Raw genomic sequence first — 18,333 nt, forward strand, 5'->3', positions numbered from 1 at the left:
TCGGGATCATTGTCATGCTGAAAGACCCAGCCACATTTCATCTTCAATGCCCTTGCTGATGAAAGGAGGTTTTCACTCAAAATCTCACAATACATGGCTCCATTTATTCTTTCCTTTACACGGATCAGTCATCCTGGTCCCTTTGCAGAAAAACAGCCCCAAAGCATGATGTTTCCACCCCCATGCTTCACAGTAGGTATGGTGTTCTTTGGATGCAACTCAGCATTCTTTGTCCTCCAAACACGACGAGTTGAGTTTTTACCAAAAAGTTATATTTTGGTTTCATCAGACCATATGACATTCTCCCAATCTTCTTCTGGATCATCCAAATGCTCTCTAGCAAACTTCAGACGGGCCTGGACATGTACTGGCTTAAGCAGGGGGACACGTCTGGCACTGCAGGATTTGAGTCCCTGGCGGCGTAGTGTGTTACTGATGGTAGGCTTTGTTACTTTGGTCCCAGCTCTCTGCAGGTCATTCACTAGGTTCCCCCGTGTGGTTCTGGGATTTTTGCTCACCGTTCTTGTGATCATTTTGACCCCACGGGGTAAGATCTTGTGTGGAACCCCAGATCGAGGGAGATTATCAGAGGTCTTGTATGTCTTCCATTTTCTAACAATTGCTCCCACAGTTGATTTCTTCAAACCAAGCTGCTTACCTATTGCAGATTCCGTCTTCCCAGCCTGGTGCAGGTCTACAATTTTGTTTCTGGTGTCCTTTGACAGCTCTTTGGTCTTGGCCATAGTGGAGTTTGGAGTGTGACTGTTTGAGGTTGTGGACAGGTGACTTTTATACTGATAAGTTCAAACAGGTGCCATTGAGATAGGTAACGAGTGGGGGATAGAGGAGCCGCTTAAATAAGAAATTACAGGTCTGTGAGAGCCAGAAATCTTGTGTGTTTGTAGTGACCAAATACTTATTTTCCACGATAATTTGCAAATAAATTCATTAAAAATCCTACAATGTGATTTTCTGGATTTTTTTTCTCATTTTGTCTGTCATAGTTGAAGTGCACCTATGATGAAAATGACAGGCCTCTCTCATCTTTTTAAGTGGGAGAACTTGCACAATTGGTGGCTGACTAAATACTTTTTTGCCCCACTGTAGGTTCCACTTTCAGAGGTACATCTTTTACAGGTAGGATAAATGTCTGTTTTCATTCTATGGAGTCTCATTGGAGTGTAATAAAATGTGTACAACATTTGTAATTCGATTCTTTCATTTTTACATTAGTAGAGGAGCAGTATGCCCTGTCGCAAACCTCCGCCCATAACTCATCACTGATAGTCAGACCAAGGTCCTTTTCCCAGATTATTTTCAAAGGAGTAAAGGAGGAGCCTCCTTTCTCAGAAAGGAGTATAGATATAGGAGATTTTGCCTTTAATGGATTGTGCTGTGACAAGAAGGGCTTCAACAACATTCAGCTGAGCTCTAAACCTCCTCTTGGAAGTAAATGAGGAAATGACATGTCTAATTTGAAGATATCTTTTTTTTTAATGGGATCTTGGCACATTGAATTCACTGCAGAGCTCTTGAAAGGATTTCAGTGCAGTGGTTTTCTGATGAAATAGGTCTGAAAAGGTCCTGATTCCTAGAGTATGCCAAAGATTAAAGTTGGCATCACTCAGGGCTTTTGGCAAGTCCGGACAATTCTGTGAAGTGTCTTGTGCAAGTTTTAAATTGACACGATACCTGTTAGCAAAGGTGTCAGCTAGAGATGACACGCAGGAGCTTGCAGGGATTTGTATACTACGTTGATAGTAATTAGCATTTTGGAATCTGAGAGTAAATAGAGCAGAAAATAATGATAAAAGTCACCTTGTCCGAGAGAAATGTATATGGTTATCAAAACGTCAGGCCAGGGTAAGCCTACATAAAACACAGCCCTTTTTTAAGTGTTTCTAAAATCCCCTATGGTAAAAATGTATGGTGGGAAAATGATTGGAATGATTGGAATCATGATTGGAATCATGATTGGAATCATGATTGGAATCACCTCCATTGGTGAACTGCCTGACTAAGACATCTTCATTTATCCACGATCTTGGAGTGTACATCAAAATGGAGGCCGGCTAGAATAACTTCTCTGTAATGGTATCGAATGATGCTGTGTTTACATGAGGCAATTTATACATTCTTATGACAGCAACAATCATTCTGGCTGATAATCTTGTTCTTGAATGCAAGGTTGGGGGAGGATTGGAAGAAACTACACCACACATCATCTAAGCATCTGCATTATGTGTAACTAAAACACTATCTTTAGTAAGCAAGAGGGCAACTTCTAGTTGTACCCATCTTCATATTCTGGGGTGCACTATAGACCTTTTCCTTCAATTTCATGCTTTCCAAATAGTGAAGGAGTCTTGTGTGAGATGGAAATGTCAGACACCCTGCCCAGCTGTGAACTACCACAACAACCACCTGGTGGCAGTATGCCTATACTGTATGAAGTCGACACACACGCACACAAACACACACAGACAGACTGCCTCCTTTCTCTTATGTTGTCCGGGAAATCCTATCCCTGTAATCAATGCTGAATCTCTACCTTCTCTCTATACACTTTATTTCATACTGGTTCTCACTTGGCATGTGTGACGCACAGTAATGGAGGTTACCGTGGAGCCGTGACCCATTTCCGATTCAATGGCACCGTTTCCAGCCGTGGGTGAGTTTTATCCGGTACGATCTCCCTCTGTTACATGCACAGATGAATAGGGGTTGGTTATCAGTGTATTTATCATAAGCTTTGGGTTGTTATTACTATTCGAAACCCGAATGTGGTACTCTGAGAGGGCAGATATCCTGCCTTTTAGGGACACATGAGGGCGCTGTGAGACAGAGTTTCCTTTGGATTCTTCACCACCAGTATGCAATGGGTTTTTATAGTCTGGGGTTTGGACCTTGCTTGACTGACAGTGAGTGAAAGCAACAATGACCTCAGGGCTAAATAGGATCCAATTAGCCATACAAATACACAGGAGACAGGCTAGTTAATATAGTTTGTTTTATTTGAAAAAAGTTTCAAACTAAAAATGTTCTGTAAAAATGCATATTCATAGTGTTAATTTCCCCTTCATTCGTACGGTACACTCCTCGCTTATCAACATCATCCTTCTATCATCCCTCGTTTCCCTTGGCCTTTTCTATCGTTTGGAAGGTAGGAATGTGCAGTGGGGTCGCTATAGAACACACACTTTACAAACAGGACCACGATTACAGCTTCCCCCCACACAACCCCCCACCCAATCAAAATAGAAAATAAACAGAAAGCTATATGATTATCATCGTCACAAAATAAATCTCTTTGGCATTCTTCCCCTGCCTCTTACCTCAGAACCACCCCCCCCCCCAAAAAAAAAAATCAAGACATAAAAAAAACACTTCCTCCACAACGACCGTACATACTTTGAGGAAACGTCAGTTGTAGTAGCTGTAAAAGGGTGCGGGCCTGCCAGACATGACGTTTTGGATCATACACACATTTTATGTTGAAGCACAATGTATTAAACCGCGATGCATGTGTATACTGTGTCGGTTGAGTGTCTATAACTGTTGGTGAGCAAGACCGGGTCCACAGGAAGAGAGGTGAACCAACCGCACCAGCTGAAGTTGTAGTTTAGTGTGCCTGGGAGACCACTCGGCTGGGAGAGAGTGGCTGTGTACACACATTCAGGGGAGAGGGTGCGTGTCTCGGAGCCTCAGACCCAGCAGCAGTCTGGATCATAGACTGGACTGAACTGATAGACAGTTATAGGCAGCACAGGGACCGCTGCTGTTTCAATTAGCCACTGGTCTCATAACGTGGCGAACAGGACTTCTTGTCTGAACTCAATGTTACTGGTTATTGTTGAGGACTACTGTATGTGGCTCTGCATACCGCCATGTAAATTATACACATGAAGAAAAATAATAATAATCTGCAATGTAAATATGCAAGGAAACGCCTAAAACCAACACAGCATCTACAAGTTAATGTTCAATTTCCCTCCACATTAACTGTAACAAAGCAACTTTTCATTTTGAGGAACACTAAATTCTTGTTATTGTTTTTTTTCTTTTCTTTTTCTTGTGTTTTCTGACAACAGCCCCTGATTGGCCAATGTCTCCCCATGAAATAGGAGTTTCCCTTTGTGGTGAAATCCTCTTTCAGCTGTCCCTCCATGGTGTTCACGCCAATTTCACCCTTTCCATTTCGTGCCTTCAATGGAAGAGGCAGTTATTTAGACATAATCCAATGTTTCATGTGGTCTTAAAATGTTGCAATTATGGTATGCTGAGTTATTCATTAGTGTACTATATAATATATATATATATACTATATTAGTGTACTATATAACTACAGAGCTGTGCTTTTTTTTTACCCCTTTTTCTCCCCAATTTCGTGGTATCCAATTGTTTAGTAACTACTATCTTGTCTCATCGCTACAACTCCCGTACGGGCTCGGGAGAGACGAAGGTTGAAAGTCATGCGTCCTCCGATACACAAACCAACCAAGCCGCACTGCTTCTTAACACAGCGCCATTCCAACACGGAAGCCAGCCGCACCAATGTGTCGGAGGAAACACCGTGCACCTGGCAACATTGGTTAGCGCGCACGCCACAGGAGTCGCTGGTGCGCGATGAGACAAGGATTCCCCTACCGGCCAAACCCTCCCTAACCCGTACGACGCTAGGCCAATTGTGCGTCGCCCCACGGACCTCCCGGTCGCGGCCGGTTACGACAGAGCCTGGGCGCGAACCCAGAGTCTCTGGTGGCGCAGCTTGCGCTGCAGTACAGCGCCCTTAACCACCGCGGGAGGCCCTACAGAGCTGTGTTTTACAGCCATTCTGGGCGTGTGAGTGTCTGTGTGTATGTGTGTACTGGGGGAAAGTACGGGCTGAGTCTGTGCATTAGAGGAGCTCTGTGTAGGTGTGTGTATGCATCTACATCACTGACCTGGCCCTGTGTGTTAAAGGGGCTCTGGGTAGCATCTACATCACTGACCTGGCCCTGTGTGTTAAAGGGGCTCTGGGTAGCATCTACAACACTGACCTGGCCCTGTGTGTTAAAGGGGGTTGTGGGTAGCATCAACATCACTGACCAGGCCCTGTGTGTTAAAGGGGGTTGTGGGTAGCATCTACATCACTGACCTGGCCCTGTGTGTTAAAGGGGGCTCTGGGTAGCATCTACATCACTGACAAGGCCCTGTGTGTTAAAGGGGGTTGTGGGTAGCATCTACATCACTGACCTGGCCCTGTGTGTTAAAGGGGGTTCTGGGTAGCATCTCCATCACTGACCTGGCCCTGTGTGTTAAAGGGGGTTGTGGGTAGCATCAACATCACTGACCAGGCCCTGTGTGTTAAAGGGGGTTGTGGGTAGCATCTACATCACTGACCTGGCCCCGTGTGTTAAAGGGGGTTCTGGGTAGCATCTACATCACTGACCAGGCCCCGTGTGTTAAAGGGGGTTCTGGGTAGCATCTACATCACTGACCTGGCCCTGTGTGTTAGAGGGGCTCTGGGTAGGCCTGTCGGGGATCGTAGGCCATCTCAGGCATGTACTGCTCATGCATCTCTGCTTCCAGTGGCATCCCGCCCATGCCCAGGTCAGAGTAGCCATAGGGGGGGTAGCCTCCATCCAGCTCTGAGGGAAGGAGGGACAGAGAGATGAGGGATAGAGAGGGAAAGAGAGAGAAATGAGAATACCCAGGCAATATAGAATACTTAGGCAAACGATATAGAATACCCAGGCAAACAATATAGAATACCCAGGCAAACAGAGAGGCAAGCTTATTTGGAGTATTGACACTGACAGACAGTTTGCAAGCATCCAAATTACTAGACAGGCAGACAGAAATTAGCTTTGCTCCCATCAGCAGACGTTTTCCTGTGACGGATGGAAAGAAGAACAGGAATAATCATCTCTTCACCTTCACACCTCTATTCTATTCCATTAATGCTATTTCATACCCTGTTTAATAATGTGAGCACTGCGCTATGGATTAAGCGTCAGCATCGAAAGGACACACAGTGCTCTGGAAGGATGGTGACTAGTGTACCACACGCAGGCACACACACGCACGCACGCACACACACACGCACACACACACACACACACACACACACACACACACACACACACACACACACACACACACACACACACACACACACACACACACACACACACACACACACACACACACACACACACACACACACACAGGGGGATATATGAGGGATAGAGTTCAGAATTATAATTAAAGATATTGAAATGAGGAGGATTTACTGTATGCAGAGAGAGGGATGGACCAGAGGAGAGGAAGACAGAGTGGAGATTCACAACTAGGACATATGACCGAGACCTAAGATTAGCAAGAGAAAGACGCTGTATGACTGCAAAGAGACAGTAGTGACCGACAGAGCTAGGGGGGAAAAACAAAATATAAATTCACCAGAGAGAGACAGAGAGAGTGCCAGTGTTTTCTATACAGAAGTGTTACGCAATCACAGGAAGGAGCATTAGCCGTGCAGTGGAAAAGAGAGTGTGGGTGTCAACTCAGCAGCGTGTGTGTGTGTGTGAGTGAGAGAGAGAGCGGGATAGAGTGCGGGAGATCGCTTGACGACGATAGATGGCCAGTTAATGGAAATGTAAATGACATGGAAATTGTGACCAGAGGGGAAATAGACAGGTACCTCTGTGAATTTAATGACATCCCTGCTGACATCCTACAGTGTACCCCTCCTCCCCCCATTACCACGCCCCCTGACACCCTCCCCCCTCTCCAGGACATGGCGGGAACAGACACATCAGAGAGAAACACACACATGAACGCACATGAATGCACACACACCCACACACAATCTCTGGAGTACGGCCAGAGGGCCGAGTGCATTATATAAACAGCAGGGGTCCCCCACACTCCCAGGGCCTGAAGGACTGCTGAGGGGGAAAAGGACGAGACCTGGCTCCGGCTCTCTATAGACACGTGCCTCTCCTTTTCCTCCTCTTCGCTGATGCTCACTATTGTGTGTGTGTGTGTGTGTGTGTGTGTGTATGTGTGTACATGAGAGAGAAACTCAATTATTTGCGATTTTTTTCCCCCCAATCATGTACAAGTATGTGTGTGTGCGTGACTAGTGAGACAAGGGCAGACTTTGCTGTGACAATGCTTGCACGTTGATTTAATGATCACCCTCTGGTACACACAGTCCACTGTCACAGCCACTGACAGGAAACCAATCAAGTGGCACTTAACCTAAATGAGGTCTGACTCTGGTGTGTGTGTGGGTGTCAATCCATTTCAATCCGTGTGTGTCAAATCCTCTCTGCCTCTCTCTTCTGGTTCGTCGATCTATCTCTCTCTTGACATTTTTTGGTGAAACGCAGTAGTGTAATGTAAGATGTTTGTTGCAGTAGTATATTTAAGCATTAAGGCCTGAGGAGGTGTGGTATATGGCTGATATACCATGGTGAAGGACTGTTCTTACGGACGAGGCAACGAGGAGTACCTGGATACAGCCCTTAGCCGTGGTGCATTGGCCATATACCGCACACCCCTGAGGTGCCTTACTGCTATTATAAACTGCTTTCAAACGCAATTAGACCAGTAAATAGTCATTTTTTGTTATACCCATGGCACACGGTCTGGTATACCACGGCTTTCAGCCAATCAGCATTCAGGGCTTGAACCACCTGGTTTATCATCTAGCATAGAATACAAAAGTGGTGTTACGTTGGTGTACTGTACTGTAGGATAGGACTGGTCCACACTCACCATCCGCCAAGTATGCAGCTTGCATGGGTACAGCATTGTGGGCCTGGAGAGAAAGAGAGAGATTGAGAAAATATTAAAGTAAAGATGTACCATTCTAACTTCAATACTATACTTTTATCGGATAATGCCCTTCTAAAAAAACGACAGAGGCAGACGTTAACTTTACATCTGGTGCCAACGACGCCCAGTCAGTAAATCTATCCCTTTGGAGTTCAATACTTCCTCATGGTGGATGTAGCGTAAACAGTAGACCTGTCTGCTTTGGGCCTCCCTGTCTCTGTTCCCCTTGACAACCTGATGAGTCAGCAGGTTACCAGTTCGATGTGATTGATTAAAACCTATGCCAGATCTGCCACTAATCCAATCGGTGAGCCTCGATGGCGGTAATTATCCATTGAGCTTTGGAAGCCTGTGGCGATGTGTGGGGCTCGGAGATACTTAGCGCATTAGGCATGCAGGTTTTGAAATGATGTACAAACACTAGATAGAGTTAGTTATTGGCGATTCATTCTTATGGTAATGCGAGCAGGAAAGGTAAACATACAGATTGATTACTGAGTGGTATCGATTGTGTCGTGTCCACTTGTGTGTATTTGGATTTTGATACAGTTCTCCCCTGAAGCAATGACTGATCTGAGAAATATTGGATTGGTTTAAAGCAATCCAAGGGTGTAAGCCAGTCAAGCCCTTATAGACAACTGAGATCAACCTTAAAGGTGTTCAAACAGGGCCAGCCACTACTGACTGATCCTTGTACTGATCGCTCCCAGGCTATAGGCGGCGTCAGAGGCAGAGGCTTACCATCTCCCAGGCTGCAGGGTCGTGTTTGAACAGTGAGTGGGTGAGCTCCACGGACACACGCTTCCTGTAGTCAGAACTCTTGTCCTCCGAGATACGGAAGAGAACGGCTGCTGCATAGGTGGCTGTGAGGGAGAGGTGTGGGGAGACATGGAAAGAGGGAGAGGGAGGGAGGGAGGGAGGGAGGGAGGGGTGTGGGGAGACATGGAAAGAGGGAGAGGGAGGGAGGGAGGGAGGGAGGGAGGGAGGGAGGGAGGGAGGGAGGGAGGGAGGGAGGGATATCAAGAGGTTGTTTGTCATTGCCTCTATGCTATGACAGTTATGATGAGTACCCAAAATGCTAATGTGTACATAGGACAACATTGAGAAAGCAAGATGGGGAAAGAGAGATGGGAGGCAGAGATATCATGTTTGATTAGTCAGCACACATTATTAAAAGAAGATGGAGAGAGCCCAGGGAGAGATAGAGAAAGATGTCATATTTGGTTGTGGTCTGTGTGCATATGCTTGTGTGTGTGAGAGAGAGAGAGAGAAAGAGAAGGGGGGAAAGTGTGGAGGTTAGTGTGTACACTCTCTTAAAAAAAGGTTTCCAAAAGGGTTCTTCGGCTGTCCCCATTGGAGATCCCTTTTTGGTTACATGGAACCCAAAACGGTTCTACCTGGAACCAAAAGGGTTCTACCTAGTACCAAAAATGGTTCTACAAAGGGTTCTCCAATGGGGACAGCTGAAGAACCCTTTTAGGTTCTAGATAGCACTTTTTTTTCTAAGAGTGTAGGAGAGGCACGTGTGTGTGTGTGTGTCTATTTGTATGGGCAGTGCCTTTGGAAAATAATCAGACCCTTGACTTTTTCCAAATGTCATTACATTACAGCCTTATTCTAATATGGATTACATTTTTTTAAATTGTCAGCAATCTACACACAATACCCCATGATGACAAATCAAAAAAAGTTTTTTAGACATTTTAGCAAATTTATTAACACTTAAAAAAACAGAAATACCTTATTTTACATAAGTATTCAGACCCTTTGCTATGTGACTTGAAATTGAGCTCAGGTGCATCCTGTTTCCATTGATCATCCTTGAGATGTTTCTACAACTTGATTGGAGTCCACCTGTGGTAAATTCAATTGATTGGACATAATTTGTAAAGACACACACCTGTCTATTTAAGGTCCCACAGTTGACAGTGCATGTTAGAGCAAAAACCAAGCCATGAGGTCGAAGGAATTGTCTGTAGAGCTCCGAGACAGGATTGTGTTGAGGCACAGATCTGAGGGTACCAAAAAAATGTCTGCAGCATTTAAGGTCCCAAAGAACACAGTGGCCTCCATCATCCTTAAATGGAAGAAGTTTGGAACCACCAAGACACTTCCTAGAGCCCGGCCAAACTGAGCAATCGGGGGAGAAGGGCCTTGGTCAGGGAGGTGACCAAGAACCCAATGGTCAGTCTGACAGAGCTCTAAAGGTTCTCTGTGGAGATGGGAGAATCTTCCAGAAGGACAACCATCTCTGCAGCACTCCACCAATCTGGCCTTTAAGGTAGAGTGGCCAGACGAAAGCCACTCCTCAGTAAAATACACATTACAGCCCACTTAGAGTTTTCCAAAAGGCACATAATGACTCTCAGACTATGAGAAACAAGATTCTCTGGTCTGATGAAACCAAGATTGAACTCTTTGGCCTGAATGCCAAGCGTCAAGCATGGTGGTGGCAGCATCATGCTGTGGGGATGTTTTTCAGCAGGAGGGACTAGGAGACTAGTCAGGATCGAGGCAAAGATGAACGGAGCAAAATATAGAGAGATCCTTGATGAAAACCTGCTCCAGAATGCTCAGGACCTCAGACAACCCTAAGCACACAGCCAAGACAATGCAGGAGTGACTTCGGGACAAGTCTCTGAATGTCCTTGAGTGCTCAGCCAGAGCCCGGACTTGAACCTGATCGAACATCTCTGGAGAGACCTGAAAATACCTGTGCAGTGACGCTCCCCATCCAACCTGACAGAGCTTGAGAGGATCTGCAGAGAGGAATGGGAGAAACTCCCCAAATACAAGTGTGCCAAGCTTGTAGCGTCATACCCAAGAAGACTCAAGGCTAGAATCGCTTCCAAAGGTGCTTCATCAAAGTACTGAGTAAAGGGTCTGAATACTTATGTAAATGTCATATTTCCATTTTTTATTTTGAATACATTTGCAAAAATGTCTAAAAACCTGTTTTTAGTTTGTCATTATGGGGTATTGCGTGTAGATTGATGTGGGAAATAAATAAAAAAAATCAATTTCAGAATAAAGCTGTAACGTAACAAAATGTGGAAAAAGTCAAGGGGTCTGAATACCTTCCGAATGCACCGTACATGGGACTGTTTTGAAAGTCTTTGTTTAAAGAACAGATATATGAATGTTTGTTGAAAGCCCAAGTGTTTGTTTAAAAAAGAGCGCTGTATAAAATCCACTAAAGCGTAAGCTGCTGTTTATGAAGAGACTGACCGATGCCCTCGTTGTTGGAGTGCAGCAGCTCCATGAGCGGGGCGGAGGCTCCCTCTGCGTCAATCATCTCCGCAGACTGCTTGTCCAGGGCCAGCTCACACAGCACCCCCGCAGACACACGCTTCACGTTCTCCACATACGAGTACAACAGCTACGGACGGATGGAGAGAAAATACACACACTCACTTATTTTCACAAATGTTTCCACTTCCTCTCTCTCAAACAAGTGCATACAACACCAACAGAGTTGTGTTAGTGTGTTAGATGTATTAGACATTCATGTATTAGACCTGTACAAAGAGTGGGATGGTCTGCATGCTGGCGATCTCTCCCCTGTTGACGGGGTCTCTAGCCAGGATGTGCAGGGCTCCTGTACAGCCCTCCACTATCTCCTCCATACGAACACCATCCTGAGTGGAGAGTGGGGAAGAGAGTTAGGAACTGTGTATGTGTGTGACTTTGTGAAATCCTCTGTGACGATAAGTTGATATATGGGTTTGTTTTCATCATTTAACACTGCGCGTGTGTGTGTGTGTGTGTGTGTGTGTGTGTGTGTGTGTGTGTCTGATCTACTTCATGTAAGCTGATTTGACAATCTTAACAATACAACTTTGACACTAAGAGAGCACTGTATCATACAGAGAACACTGTAGCCCAAATCATTTGGCCAAGCTCCCCATGGCTTCAAAACCGCATAAAATTGAGAGGGTGTGTATGTGTGCGTATCCTGCCTCAAGTTTAAGTAAACTATTTACAGACAACGAATCAGTGGAAAAACTCCCTGGTCGTCTCTCACAAACTTAGCCCACTCTTCTTATTTTCCCTCAAACCACAGCTCTCTGTCTATACGTGTGCATTTTGTTGTGCAGCTCAGAGTTCAAAGTGGGCCAGTGGACTGAAATGGATCTCTGTCACTGAGTCTCCCCATAGGCCGCTGGCCAACACTGGGTTGGAGAGTTCTGGGATGGGGGCGTGTGCTGGAGCTGGGGCATGGCGGTGACCACATGGACAATCCTGCTGGGACCCCTGTGTGACGCATTGCACCCCTTTACCGAGTCTGAAATACAACCTACTATTTCTACAGTGTGAGGAACTGTTTCAAACACAGAGAATGCAGCCTTGGGATGTTTGTGATTTGATGTGCAGAGTGTTGAAAGAATGTTGCCTTGGGGGGCTTCAGCATATTTGAATTCTGCATTTGGCTGAGGTGATTGTGTGATATGGCTAGCAAGTAATGGAGTGGATTCATCCGTGGTATGTGGGTTGCAATGGCGGCAACTCACTCTGTGTATGTGCTGTAACTGTGAGTGACTTGCATATTTGTGGTGAAGGTGACATAACTTCTATCATTGTGGATTATGACAGTGTCATTCCTGTGACAGTGAGTCTTATGTGCTGAATGGTGTCGTGGCTGACCTGGTACGTCTGCTGAGAACTGGAGGCGTGTCTCTGGGTGTCCTGGTGAGCCTTCAGCAGCAGGTTGACCAATCGGGGGATGGCTCCAGCATCCCTCAGTGGGGCCTGATTGACTGGGCACAGCGCCAGGTTACGGATCAGACCAACCGTGGCCTATGGGAAAGAGAGGGGGCGGGTTGAACGTAGCTGTATGGAAAAGGCACCAATATTATCTCTGTTACTGCTACAACACCTTGTCCACAAATACATGATATACTGCATGATTATGAGAGTGCATGTATGAAAGCATACAGTACACATCTATTAAGGACTTGGCACGGCAGTGTGGAGCTCATGTGAAAGAACGCATACGTACCCTAAGATATACACCTATATGTGCGACGGTGCAAGTGATGCTGCAGCAATGTAACTGCAATCACATTTAACAGAACGTGAGATGCCATCTCCTGAAATGATGGTCTGGCTTACCATAACCCTGCCCTGTTTCCTCCCATTTCCCATACCCAGACCCCTAGCCCCAACAGGGGCCAATAACATCTTATATAGTCCCCTTTTAAAAACCTCATTCATTTCACATCATTAAATAACAACATCCCCTTTATTAAAAGAGCTCCGGCTGGATTGAGAATCCTCCACTGGCGTGTTCTGTGATGGAGGTCTGGTTGCCTAATCCTCCACACACGCCAATGCACACACACACACGCACACACACACACACACACACACACACACACAAATCCCCTGCTGTCTGTCAGCGAGGAGTGCAGATCAGGAGGAAAATGCAGGCATGGCCCGTTGCGTCTGCCTCCACACCGTGCAGAGAGAGAGAAAGGGAGAGGGCGGAACGATTGGCTAATTCAACCTGTAAATGAAAGATTAGATCCTGCTTGTGCACAGAACATGTATGTGTACGCAGTCACAGATGAACATAAACACGTGCACATTCCAGCATACATATTTATACGGCTCTCTCTGCTCATTCATTTGAGTTTGGATAGACAAGAACACGCACACACACACGCGCGCACACACACACATACAGTATGAGGTTTAAATTCAGAAGGTGTAAATGAGTGATTAGGCACAGCATGGTGCAGACAACCCTTTTGGCTGACGTAGAGCAGAAGGACGCAGAGACAGAGGAGGTGTGTGTGTGTGAGGGAGAGAGCAGTGTGTGTGTGTGTGTGTGTGTGTGTGTGTGTGTGTGTGTGTGTGTGTGTGTGTGTGTGGTAACTAAATACAAGTCAATCAGAGATAATGAACTCAGAAAGCCTAATAGCCCCTAAATGGGAAGTATTGTATACATGTTCAAGTAATCAGCAACAAGCTTCCAATACATGGGTAGCTGGCTGCCAATACATGGGTAGCTGGCTGCCAATACATGGGTAGCTGGCTGCCAATACATGGGTAGCTGGCTGCAAATACATGGATAGCTGGCTGCCAATAGGCCTTAGAAAACCCAAACACCTTTCTGTCAGTTGAAGTAAAGGATGAGAGATGTCAATGTTTACCTGCTGCTACAGATGGGGGACATGTGTCACTGGAGTCGTGAAGTCACACATGGCCACTTGCCAAGTGCACATGCATAGGCCTACACGCACACACAAAGCGGGTACAAATACTCTTAAATGGATGACTTTCCTCTGTCCTTTAAGACCAATGGCAGGTGAAAACACTAGAGAGGTGCCTACCACACTGCCTTCACTCCCTCATCAAATACTTTCAGATCAGAATTGAGGGAAAGGACACAAGGAAAGAACGCAGATGGACTATTGGGACACAAACACGACACACAGAGAGGCTAGTGCACATCGGGGTAAAAATAAAGGGCCATTCTTGTGGACCAGTGCCCATGGGAACGACAGAGCAGGACAGCAGGACACACACATACCCTCGACCATTGAAGTGTTCTGATCCGATTGGCATGAACTCAAGCGTGCTTCACGGATGCTGCTTGCTGGGAGCGAATCAGAGGAGATCAGAGACTGCAGCGCGGGGTTGGAGGGGGAAGGGAACGTAACCTTCCTTATCATACTAGTTGACTGTCGAGATCACAAGAGAGGAAAACTACCACTCATAAAGTAAAGATGGCATTAAAACAATGATAACGTACCACTGATATTACTAGTATCCAACTATTGCTATACTGTATTACTATTGATATTACTATTATGCCTACTATCATTTTACTACAACTACTCTATATCAACAGCATAGCTAATAATGTTAGACGTTGGTTTACCCTCATACTAGGCTGACATTTTAGCTTGATTTATTTCGTTGTGAGAGTGGTTATTCTGGCAAGTTGAGCATTTAACTCTCTTGCTATCCTTAAATCCACATGCTGTCAAAGATGGGTGTGCACTATTCCCTGATGAAACAGACAACAATAACACATTGATATGAATTTACAAGGTAGCCACTGGATTCAGAGAAAAATCCAACCAATCTTGTTTTCATTGACAAAGAATGACATCGAAGGCCTTGCAAATCCCAGACGATGTTATCATTGTTTCACCGTGACGTTGTTGTGTGAAGCATGCTACACTTACTGCCTGTGAGCAGCCCCTTCTCTCTCTCCCTCACCCAAATTAGCCATTTCTATTTGACTTCATCTTTGTGTATGTTCTCTCTCTCACTCCCTCCCTCCCTCGTTTTCTCCAAAACAAAAACAAAAAGCTCGAGAGGGGACAGTGGGAGCCAGCGGGTGTTGTCTGAGGCCGCCCGAATGGTCTCCAGAGCAACCCAGCGGGATTATGGGAAGCACGTCCTGTGCCCTGCCACAGGGTACAGCCCAGTACCCTGCCTGCACTACATCTCGCACAGTGGACAACGTCTTCCCATATGCAGGTCCCACTTTCTCCAAAACATCCCCTCTGACCTGCTTTCATTTAAAAGTCCTCCTTTATTAAAGTACTACAATCGTCAAACAACAGTTCCAACTAAATGAAGGGCTCAATAGAAATGTGAAGGTCATTTCCGATTGGACCGACATATGAAGTGTTTACTATGAATAAAGTCTCCACTAAAGCGGGAACATTCAATAACGCTGTAAACCTGAACTTCCGCAATGCAAATGAAATAGAGCCCTATATAGTACAGCCATGTTGTTTCCAATTCAAGTCAAAAAAATAAAACATGTATTAATATGTACAGTGCATCACACATTGCAAAGAAGGGGACAATGAGTGGTGGCTGTATGTAATGATTTTAACCTCACTCAAGCACCCGTTAAATGAGAAATCATTACAATCTGACTGCAGCTGCTGGATATAGACACATAAATAAAATGGATGTACCACAACCGGTTATTTAGGTAAACAAAACAATCACAAAGACAAAACAGAAAGCCAAAGAAAACAACCGAACACTCAAGCCAGACAAAACAATAAACAAAAGATCAACTGGTCAGTCAAAACAACCACAACCAGCCTGCAAACTTCACTCTCTGATCTTTCACCCCTCACCTTCAACTTAACCAAAGTTCAGTAATGGAGCTACCAGCCAGACAAAACAACGAGACAGACAAAACAACGAGACAGACAAATCAACGAGACAGACAAATCAACGAGACAGACAAATCAATGAGACAGACAAAACAACGAGACAGACAAAACAACGAGACAGACAAATCAATGAGACAGACAAAACAACGAGACAGACAAAACAACGAGACAGACAAATCAACGAGACAGACAAATCAACGAGACAGACAAATCAACGAGACAGACAAAACAACGAGACAGACAAAACAACGACACAGACAAAACAACGAGACAGACAAAACAATGAGACAGACAAAACAACGAGACAGACAAAACAACGAGACAGACAAAACAAGCACAGTATACCTTTTTCTCACCTCTTCCCCACTCCCATCCCCTCCCCAACCAACTATCTCCCCCCTCACCTTCACCACAGGCCAGTAGTGGGGCTGCCCCAGCAGCTTGACAATGGCAGGAATACCATAATGCAGCCGCACAGCATTCTGGGCCAGCTCAGCGTCCTGGTGGCGTGACGTCAGGTGGCGCAGGGCGCAGACGGCGGGCTCAGCCACATCCTCCTTTTCTCCTGCCCGCAGCACGGCGTGGATGAGCGCCTCGACGCCGCCGCACTGCGTGACCAGGGTCTTGTTGCGGGAGTTGTTGCAGGTGAGGTTGGACAGGATCCCCGTGGCGCACGTCAGCATGTTGACGTCGTCCGAACCCAGCTGTCCCACTAACACCTGCAGCAGGCCGTCCAGACCCTCCTACAGACAGAGAGAGAGGCGGGTCGAGAATTCTTCATTTGTCTGTCCTTTGTTTGTTCATTATATGTTTTACTGTAGAACTCCAACTATGTTACTGTCTCTGTAGAACTCGATAGAACTCTTCATCAGGGGAGAACGACTGCCTCTTTGAAACCAAAGAATTTCAAGGCCGACCACGGGATTGTCAGCAGAAAACAGGATCTCCCATTATTGTGAATGAAAAAATGACCCTCCACATGGTCAATCTTCACATTTTTGAAGACAATCATGGCACCAATAGCTGCCTTTCTAATATACCAGATGTATGTCCTTGTACCAATTATCTTAAAATCGCACACAGAAGATAAGGATGGTTTAGTTGTGAATGGCAGCCAGCAGTACCCTGGTCGGCTTTCAACTGGAGTTACTCAATGAAATGGGGCAGCACTGAGCTTGCCTGCAATGTCACTTTCTGGAGGAGCTCAAACTGTGCATGGTATGTCCCCCCCGTAAGACGCCATCTTAACCAACTTAATTTGGCTTCAATGCAATATGGAGTCTTCACATAGGAATAAAGGGTGTCATGTGATCGATGACTTTGTTCATTCATACTGTATATACAGTCATTGGTCTTTATAGACTCTCTGTATTAGTCTATGGTACGGTCTATGGTGATTCAAAATGGACTCTGTGGTTTCCTGACCTGTTTAGTGGCAGCATCAGACAGGTTCCTTAGGGTCCAGAGGCAGTTCTGTGTGAGGCGCTGGCTGGAGCCAGTCAGGTGCTGTCCCAGGGCCTGCATGCCCCCTGGAAGGATGAAAGAGGAGGTTAAAGATGACTCCTTGATGGATAGGATGAGACAACACACACACACACAGACACACACATACGTACAGACACACACATAACACACACACCCACCCACCCCAAAAACACACACACACACTCACCAGCTTCCACTATGGCGGGCTTGTTGCTAGGGCACACAGAGAGAACTTTGAGCACACGGCTGGTGGTCCACAGCAGTTTCTCATAATTATAGTTCCTCATGATGAAGACCAGCCCCTCAGGGCCCCCGTTGGCTAGGATGATAAGCTGAGAGGAATAACAATGAAAAAAACACTGTCAAATACAATGAAATATCATTACAGAGTTTGGACATTGCATTACATTGCATTATGAATTGTCTCAAATATGATTGTTTGAATAATAATAGCAGTATGTGTATTTGATTGAATTATATTCACTTAATATTCAGCATATTACTGATGTAATAGAGGGTATTAAAGACACTATTATTCTAACAATCATATTTGAGACAATTCATAATGCAATGTAATGTAATGTCCAAACTCTGTAGCAATGCAGCTGAAGGTAGCCAGTGGTAAGGCCATGTACAGTGTACGTGTCTGTGTTCATGCACACACACACACACACACACACACACACACACACACACACACACACACACACACACACACACACACACACACACACACACACACACACACACACACACACACACACACACACACCCTTGCTCCCCTGCAGTGCAGCTGCAGGTGGCACTAAAAGGGATCACGCATAATCCTGACCTGCAAGTACACACACACACACACACACACACACACACACAC

The 18,333-nt window shown here is 45.6% G+C and overlaps 1 protein-coding gene across 3 annotated transcripts in view; it reads right to left on the reverse strand.

Moving 5' to 3' along the window:
* Positions 1-2,995: 2,995 nt before the first annotated feature.
* Positions 2,996-18,333, reverse strand: part of LOC139421107 (junction plakoglobin-like) — a 63,487-nt gene continuing 48,149 nt past the window's right edge. For all 3 annotated transcript variants that reach the window (XM_071171652.1, XM_071171653.1, XM_071171654.1), the window contains 10 exons: positions 17,647-17,791; positions 17,400-17,503; positions 16,379-16,717; positions 12,469-12,621; positions 11,343-11,462; positions 11,053-11,203; positions 8,566-8,687; positions 7,765-7,807; positions 5,481-5,630; positions 2,996-4,204 (listed from right to left, as the gene is read on the reverse strand). In XM_071171652.1, coding sequence (XP_071027753.1) covers positions 5,494-5,630; positions 7,765-7,807; positions 8,566-8,687; positions 11,053-11,203; positions 11,343-11,462; positions 12,469-12,621; positions 16,379-16,717; positions 17,400-17,503; positions 17,647-17,791 — 1,314 coding nt within the window. In that variant the 3' untranslated portion in view covers positions 2,996-4,204; positions 5,481-5,493. The remainder of the gene's footprint in view (positions 4,205-5,480; positions 5,631-7,764; positions 7,808-8,565; positions 8,688-11,052; positions 11,204-11,342; positions 11,463-12,468; positions 12,622-16,378; positions 16,718-17,399; positions 17,504-17,646; positions 17,792-18,333) is intronic.

This window comes from Oncorhynchus clarkii, chromosome 12 (genome assembly GCF_045791955.1).
Source record: "Oncorhynchus clarkii lewisi isolate Uvic-CL-2024 chromosome 12, UVic_Ocla_1.0, whole genome shotgun sequence".
Classification (NCBI taxonomy): domain Eukaryota; kingdom Metazoa; phylum Chordata; class Actinopteri; order Salmoniformes; family Salmonidae; genus Oncorhynchus; species Oncorhynchus clarkii.